General features: G+C 41.5%; 1 protein-coding gene across 1 annotated transcript; it reads right to left on the bottom strand.

Annotated features, from left to right (window-relative positions):
* On the bottom strand, positions 1 to 7,913 carry nes (nestin). The gene is made up of 4 exons (XM_086310959.1): positions 6,950 to 7,913; positions 5,897 to 6,021; positions 4,095 to 4,168; positions 1 to 3,424 (listed from the first exon to the last, which is right to left on the bottom strand). The coding sequence occupies exons 1-4, from the start codon at positions 7,778 to 7,780 to the stop codon at positions 603 to 605; spliced, it is 3,852 nt and encodes a 1,283-aa protein (XP_086167085.1). The 5' UTR covers positions 7,781 to 7,913; the 3' UTR covers positions 1 to 602.
* Positions 7,914 to 8,962: the final 1,049 nt, after the last annotated feature.

The raw sequence follows: 8,962 nt of genomic DNA, 5'->3' as shown, positions 1-8,962 counted from the left end.
TATTGTTTATTTTGGAACTGGAACTGTACCGTAGTGCATTATATATTTTCATGAATGGAAAAACCTTTATTCTTTGAGATCAGCCAAATACAAACACAACTATCTGCTTATCTAAACTGATTTATGCCATTTTACCACCAGTTATTCATTTTACATGTGTAAAACATGCACCAAGTCAACTCTGGTCTAGTTAAATGAAATAACTCACTAACAGAAACACTAGCTGCCTGTCGTTTTTTTGAATAGTAGCTCGACAAGTAATTCTACCCTTCTGCTATTATTGATTCCCACTAGTCAGTACAATCAGATTAGCAAACAATCAATAAATGCTTTGACTTTCAAATGACATTCTTTGTTCTTTCATCGTGCCGTTCCCTCATGCAAAAGCCCCCAATCTTTTTCCACAGCATGCACACTAATTGACTGAAACCTTTAAACAATTAGGAATGAGGAAAACGTGAAACACAGCAAATGCTCAGTATGTTTGTAGACAGAATTGGCACATTGGTGGTTAGCGTCACTAAGGAGCGCACCAAGGCACAACTTTGGTTTTAAAGAAAACACACTTTTGACTAACACTACATCTAAAACTTCACACAATTTTATGCTGGTTCCTCTCCAGATGACCACAATTCAGCTTCAGCTTCAGACTCCTCAGAATGAACCAACTCCCCCTCGCTAACATTTCTACCCAACACCTGCTTTACTTGTTTATCCATTTGTTCGTGCTCGCTCTTAGTAGTGAGCGCTGACTCAATATCCACCCTGGACTTGCCGTTAAAGGCATTCTGGTTTTTTGTAATCTCCCAGACTAGGTTGTCAACAAATCCCAGATTCTCATTAGTTTGCTCAGCTGCTTCATTGCAGGCATCAGCTGGTTCACCGGTGGCACCGCTCTCTAAAGAGGACACCCAGAAGTCACTCTTTATGCCAGAGGAAAAGAGACCATTGAGCCCATTGTTTGCTGGATCATTTGCCTTAAAAATACCATTTTCATCAGCTGTACTTTCATTGGGAATCTCAAGGGGCTCCTCCTGGTGTATAACATCACCCTCGTTTGTGGTTTCTGGCACTTTTTGACATTTATCATCATATTCAATCTCATCCCTGGCTTCAGAATCCTCTCTTGGGTCTCCTAGAACTTCCCATTCAGCTTCAGGAAGCTCCTGGCAATCTTTATCACTCTCATCTTGTTCTTGAGACTGACCGATAACTTCAAGAGGGAAAGCATCTTTTACCTCATCCTGAGCTGCCATATCCTGCACATTTTCCTCATCTGTTGTCACGAGTAACACAGAATTTGGATCCACTGAGTTGTTGATTTCTTCCATCTCAGGACTGCTCATAAATTTGCTAAATCCAGACTGATCTTCTGCTATATCAGCATGCGTCACCATGGACACATTAGGCCCACCCTCTTCTTCTCTTTTCTCTGGGGTATCTTTCACTTCTTGATCTTCATAGTGGATGTCCTCTACATCCACAGTGTCTATGTGATGCGTCATATCCGCCAAATCACTGACACTTGGGTTTTCAGAAGTTTGATCTATAATTGTAGTGGAAGATACAAGTTCATGGTTCACCTTTGTTCCAGTCTCACAGTAAGACATGTCCTCTTCTTCCTCTGTTATCTCACGGTCAGACTCGTCATTCGTGTATAGCAGTTGGTCGCCGTCTTGCTGCTGCGCAAAGTGAGCACTATAGCTGTCTGTGCACAGATTTTCTAATTCCTGCTCCACAAGTTTGTCCGTTTCCAACTCTTCGTCATAGGCTACATTTGCAGGTACCATGTGTTCTGTTAGTTCTTCAGTTTCTTCATCTGAATGTCCCTCACGGCCATCTCTGATCCCTTCTTCTGCACTTTCTTTATCATTCACCTGGATAACGCGCTCACTTACAGTTGTACCGTCATCATCATCCCCATCTTTGATATGAGTGTAACTCAGATTATATTCATCATCCATTGTTTCTCCCTCAACTTCTTCACACAGATCTTCCATTGTTCCAAATTTCTTTGCCTTGCTTTCACTCCACGTTCCAGTTCCTGTCTCTCCGATCTTTTTTTCCTGCTCACCTTCACTGGACTCACTCTCATCCATGTGTGACGCCTGAGTGTTGGCATCAGTCTCATCGCTTTTGTATCGGATCAGAGGACGAGTATCAGCCAGAGTGTTATCCTGAGCATAACTGTCACCCTCCACCTCAGTCTTCCAAGACATGGAAACATTTTGAGAGTCTTCATCATCATCATCTCCTTCATTATCAGGAAGTGGAACGAGTTCTTGCTCTAATGCAGCATGCTCTTGGTCATCTGCTTGCTTGTCAATCAGGGAAGAAGTCATAATGTTGCCTTGCTGTACAACTGTAGCAAAATCCTGCATAATGCTTCCTTTCTGCTCATTCACTTGTTCTCTTGCTGATATGTCCTCCTCTGGTTCAGCATGTTGTCCTTTTACTTCATCATTTGTATTGCAATCGTCTGTCTTTACATCAGTCTTCCTCTCTATTACACTATCCCATGTATCCATCTCTTCTCCATCAGGGTATAATTTATCTTCGACATCCATTTGGTTTGTCTCTATCATAGAACAACTTATTTCTTGTTTTATTTCAGTTGGATCGACATCATTTGTAACATTTTCATCTAAATTTTTATCAACAGCTTGGTTAAAAACGCATTGAGATTCTGGGCTGCAAGGCCTGGATTCGGGTGTCGGTTCAAGCACTGCCTCTGTTTCAGAATCTGAACTCTCTTCTTGAATATGCCCTGTATCTTTGCCTGTACACACTTCCCTTACACATGCATCAAGTGGATCCTGTTGCTTATATTGCTCTTCAGCTTCCCCTAACAAAGCTACATCCTCATCAGACTCATCTGGGAAACTGCTGGGCTCTTCTTTCAAATTTGCATGATATGGTGTATAGCTGGGTGCTGTAAACTGGTGACGGCCAACTTCATCATTAAAGGATTGCTCAGTGCTGAGGGTAGATTCAACCTGACAACTGACAACTGACTCAACAATTGGCCTTTCATCAGAGCATTTAACACCAACATCGTTCCAGTCTGCTTCCTCGTCCCCTGATGGTGCTTTAGCATTCGTTTCTGGCTCATTAGGAGGCGACAAAGGCTCAGCATACGTGACCTTTTCACAAACTTCCTGTGGTCTGAAATTTTCAACAGCTCCATCCTGCATTATTTTTGGATAAGGGGTTTCCCATGTTTCTGCCTTTCTTGCATCAGGACATTTCTCTGAAGTCTTTGGTGTTTCATTTGACGTTACAGGTTTTCTACTTAAAAATAGAGTGGTAGACATTACTGTTGGTTCTGCTATGCTGCGAATTGATGAGAGAGAAGTGGTTTTGCGGCTAGCAGACAGCTGAGTCTGGTAATTCTTTTTAACCCCTTGAGAACTGAAAACTGCATCTGTGGAAGACAAGAGCGCAGCTCATAAATACACAATGACCTTAGCTACTGTAATAATAATGATGTACAACAATCATTTCAACACGTGTCATTTAAATGTTACTAACCTAATCCTTTAATCCTGACAGTTTTTCTACATGCTGAGGTATCTCCACAAAACATTAGTCAGTGTGTGTACTTTTCTGAGGAAAACTGGCATCTACAATGCGTTTTTAAATGTGTATTGAGTATGTGTATTGTGTGTTGTCAACCAGGTTTGGACACTAATGGGGAGATATTGATCGCAGTTTCCTTTCTCTGCTGTCTAAGTTACTGGAAAGCAAAGCCATATGGCTCAATAACCTTTGGGGACTGTCATAGCTGGCTTGCATTACAAGACCCAAAGTGCCTACCTCAGCTCAGCCCTTTTAGTCAAGCCCCCCCCCCACCAGCACCAGTCTCCAGTGAGACTAACGCGATTACAACTGAATCAAACATGTCTCCCTCTCTGAGGAGCCTTTACTTAGAATAATTTCAGCTATACTTAGAGAAAAATGATGAGTTTTAAAGTAGTAAGAAGAGTGGACAAAAGCAAGAGGATTAATGTGACATGCTGTGGTTCTAAACAAGCCAGAGGTAAAATCAGTGGTGATGATGCTGCGGATGTGTTAATACAGTTTACTTTAATTACCTGTGATGGAAATGTTTCTTGGCTGATTTAACACAGACACGTCTCCCCTCAGGCTTTCACCATCCAGCAAAGCTCTGTGGAGATGGACAACAAGACACAATTACGTCCTGAGGTTCCAGGATAAGATTTGGAGGATGCAAACATGATGCTGCACATTGAGCTGTGGGTGGGAAGAGGAGCGAAGGGAGACTCTAGCTGTTCTCAAGCAGAAAGAAAAGACTGAGGTCTGTTGTTATGGTAATGAAGGAAAGGCAGTGCCATTGAGGAGCCATCTGCAGTTCACAAACCTCCTCACATACACAACAACAGGGGGGACTCTCATGAACACACATACGATGACAGCAGATTTTACAAGCAGCTCATGCAGCACTAATACAACTGTTTCCATTCTCATGTTTGAACCACTGTTGTTTCCATTCCAACACATACTTAAATAATTAGCTCTATTACAAAATAATTTCTTCTTTTTGGCATAGAATCACAATTGAACATGGTATAAATGACATTCAGATTTGTCCTCTAGTAATGTCCTGTCTCCATCTGCTCCCCTACGCTGTAATTCTAGACTCCCATAGCTGAGAAATTGGTAGCTTCTCACTAAAGGGTGAGGGTCAATATTTTGAGGGTGGGGTGGGGATGTGGGCTATAGAGCTTCATAATGGATAAGTTACTCAGTTCAAGGCAACAGAGGCTGCTGCTTCAAAGAAATGACCTTCCAGACAGGCTGCTCCCTCCGTGGGCATCTTTTCCTTTGTCAGTTTCTCTAACTACTGGAAGAGACAACATATACCCTGTTACTGAGCTTCTAAGTGGGTTAAATTAATCATGCAACTCATCGTTTACATGGTAAACTGAGCTAATAGCTAAGCTGTATGCATGTGGAGTTTGAGTCAGTTTGCAATTCAAAACCTATTTAAGTAAATCTTTAAATCATATTTTTTCCACGTCAGTTTGGTTCATTCTTAGAGTTTTGCAGGAAAGCAAAAACACTGATTGTTTTGTGCATTAATAACCAATTTACAGACAAAGACTTTCTGAAAACTGATTTTGGAAATATGATAATTTAGCCATTTAGTGAGATTCTTCGAACACCTATCAAAAACACATGAAGCTGCACTTGCCTCTAAGCAAGTCAAAATCAACTGCAAGGTGCAGCCCCAACTGTCTGACATCAAGCAGCTCAGTGTTTCAGATCACCCTACCTGGTGAAGCAATATTGTTTTTACATTGCACTGTAAAGCACTGATGCTATATAACAGCAACCTGGATACGGGACGTCTAAGTCAATGCACAGGCCGACTTCTTTAAATAGAAAACGTATGCAGATCAGTCTAATGTTTCATTTTAAATCACAAAGAGCATGAAGCATCTTCAGCCACAGATAATACAGAAGGAAGGGGGGCTGGCAGACACAGCATTAGACAGTCTCTTTATTAATAAATAAAACAGAAGACCTTCTGCAAACTGTGTGAACCTCATGCAATAGTGGCATTGCGAAATCAGGTAGTACTGCTGATGAAATAATGACTCACAATAAATTTGACAGAGATAAATATGATAATTTTGTAACCACTAATCTTATATTCTGTTACTGAAGCACACAAGACAAACTTTATTTCACTTTGAATGATACTCCATGTGCAAAGTAACCCATTTTTTTTGATACATTACACACTCATGAAAAAAATAGTAAAAAAAATTCTAAGGTAAAGTACACTTTAGCTTCTACTTCTACTATCGGGTAGAAAAATAAGTGTTAAAGGTGCTTTAGAATTGACAGTGCAACAGGCAGTTCAGTGTACCTGTATGTTGCTACTTCGAGACCTAGAGACATTTTCAGCTGCGTCAGGCCTCGGTTCTCCATTATGATATGATTGATCTGTTGACCAAGCTCATGCTTCTCCACCTCTAAGGACTCCAAGTGCTCCTGCCAAAACAGGAAGCAGAAGAGGAAAAGGAAGAGGTTAAAAAAAAGCATTGGAAAAGAATTCAGTGTTGTGCTATATTAAGCAGGAATAAATCTCCTTGTTCTTTTGCTTGTTATATGTGGTGGGTTGTTTACAGGCTTTTATTATTACTGCATCTAAGTTATTCAACCTGTTTTACTTATCACACTAGCGTGCTTTTAGATTTACACACTGTTACAAGCAATATAACTGCCTGCTAGTGATCTGGGACCTCAGTGAGAGAAAAAGAAATGCCATAAAAAGTATTTAGTGTAGGTGCTTCACCCCTCAGACCTAACTGTGACCCAGAACTAATCCCATCAACCCCAGCCTACAAATACGTAGCCCCCAGTTGCTTTCATAACCAAATGTGTTCATTTCATCAGCATATAAAATGTGGATGCCAAGGGAGCAAAATCCCTTGGGGGGGAGAGGACTCATAAATGCTTCCAAAAGCCTTTAGTGGAGCTTCTTGCGTATTTTGCTGGAGGCCTTGAATATTTCCAGGAAAATCTATATTCAAATAAAATGTATCTAGTATTCTTGTTCTTTTTACTGAGTATTTGATCTCTTAGGACATGGCTAGTCAAATGTAGTGACAGTAGATATCCACAGACTCTATTTTGTCCAGCTGTCACGAGTCACATGTTCAAATTCCACTGTGGTTTGTCCATTTGTTATCTTAGACTGTGACATTAACCACAATGACTTATTGCATATTTCACAACCAACACCCAATGATTTTGTTGCCATTCTTTTCCAACCAGTCAGAAGTTGCCTAATGTGTGAATATGCGGAACAATTTTCAGTTTCAAAGGGTAATAATTGGATTGAATATCATGTACATTCAACTATTGCAACTGTTGTAATAACTGTTGCATCCCAACATGTATGGATTGTTTCACTCACCTGGAGCTGCTGCATCTCTTGGCTGTATTTGTCTGTCTGCTGGGCAACAGTTTTCTCCAGATGCTGTCTGATTTCCTGAGCTGAGATGATCTCCTTCTCCAGGGCTTGGAGCTTCAGCTGGCTCTCACGTTTCTCCTGACCCACTTGGGTCAAACGGCTCCTGGCCTGGTTAAGTGACTCCTCTAACCGAGTCAGCTGGTCCTGATAAGCCTCTGCTGCCTCCTGCCATGCTCTGGTGGCACTCTGAGAGTATTCATGCCCCAGCTGAAGGAGATTCGGTGTATGGTTGCCCTTTTGAGAAAATGTGTAAGATAATGTAGCTCTAGAATGGGTCAGTGTGGCTTCCAGGTGGGCTACATCCTCCCCATGTGTTTGGATCAGGAGTCTCATCTCATGCTCCAGCTGGTTGACCTTCTCTCTAAGCCAAATCTGTGCCCTCTGTTCCTCCTCCAACTCCTTCCTGCTTTGCTCCAGCTTTGTCTTGGCCTTCACTTTTTCTTCAGCCTCCCTCTGTCTCCACAAGTCCAGCGCTTGAAGTTCCTCAGTCAACTTGCCAACTTCCAGCTCTGTGAGGACCCTATCTCTCCAGACTGCATCTACTTCCAGTCTTGCCTGCCGCAACTCTTCCTCCAGGCCTCTTCTGCGTGTCAAAGCACCTTGATTATTGTGTCTCATAGCTTGTATCTCCTTTGCAAGCAGCATGTTTTCCTCCTCTAGGAGTTTAACTCGGTTCAGGTAGGTCCCGAGTCGTCGATTTAGGTTCAGCATTTGCTGCTTCTCCTCACCCAGGTGGTTGGTGTGGGTGGTCCTTTGTAAACTGTGGAGCTCCATGTCAGTGTTAAAAATAAGAGATATGAAAAACTGAAGCCTCACTCAAAGGTATGCTGATTAGAAATTGGCAACTGCCTATATCCCTGTATCCAGGCCTGAGACAGCGTGAGAGTGAGGCTTCTGGGAGACCCCTGAAATGTGACTGTCTGCAAGAGGGTTTCCTTTCATACTAGGCTTAATGAAGGGGCCGGGCACATGGACAAAAGGGGAGGGGGGTGGAGAGGGAGGAGACTCAAGGCTGGAAAGGGAGAGGAGGGGAGGGGAGAGGAGAGGAAGATGGATGGAGTGACTAAGTGGGATGAAGGAAAGCAGATATGAAATGAGATAGAGGGTTGGAGTAGCAGGGGTGGATATAGCAGTGAAAGGGCAGAGAGAGAAGCAGTGATCTAATTTATAAAATTAACTCTTTCACCACTGGCACTTTTTTCTAGCTGAATTTGAGCTGAGCCATGGAACCTTCCATACTTCCCTCTCCTCTGTATCCCACTTTATTAGGAATTTAAACCTTTAAAGGACTCAGTGTCAATACGTTTTTAGTTTAGACTTCACAGTATTAAGCAGACTGAAACAAGTGATCTTGAAAACCCTAACCAACAGTTAATACACATTTTTCTTTAAATAAATCGGACTAAATTCACAGTGACGTATATGAATCGTTAACCCTGATAATGCAAAAATAATATGAGCTTATGAAATCCATAACCTTATTATGGAACAAGGAAGATCAAAGATAAAATGTGTGTGTTAGCAAAAGTTGAATCAAGCTTTGGTTTGGTAACTATGAACTTCTACAGCTACAAAATAGTGAGAGCCTGTCACCATCTACAAGAAATCATAATTAGGCCGATGCCAGAAAAAAATTTCTTGGGCCGAACCACAGGAAGAAACATATAGTCTATGGGCCAAGTTGGAAATAAACCTACTAATAACAGCACAGAGGGACGATAAATTGAATTGTTTTGCTTCACAGTTTATATAAAATCAAAATTTAATGTCTAAGGTACACATTAGGTATCTGTTAACAACATATTCACCGCTCACAGTAATAGTATTATCTTTTCATCACACTGTAAAGTGTTTGAGGTTCTTCCAGCCAGACATGTATTCAAATTACATTTAAAGCCAAAAGCAGAAGTTGGTGTTACAAACAGACTTAACATAACTCAGGAAAAAACAACTTCT

The sequence above is a fragment of the Aulonocara sp. 'chitande type north' Nkhata Bay genome, linkage group LG11 (assembly GCF_057382095.1).
Source record: "Aulonocara sp. 'chitande type north' Nkhata Bay isolate Kocher_YH1m ecotype deep benthic linkage group LG11, A_spYH_male_GT1.1, whole genome shotgun sequence".
Classification (NCBI taxonomy): Eukaryota; Metazoa; Chordata; class Actinopteri; order Cichliformes; family Cichlidae; genus Aulonocara; species Aulonocara sp. 'chitande type north' Nkhata Bay.
The sequence above is the reverse complement of the archived record's forward strand: the minus strand, read 5'-3'. Positions and strand labels throughout refer to the sequence as shown.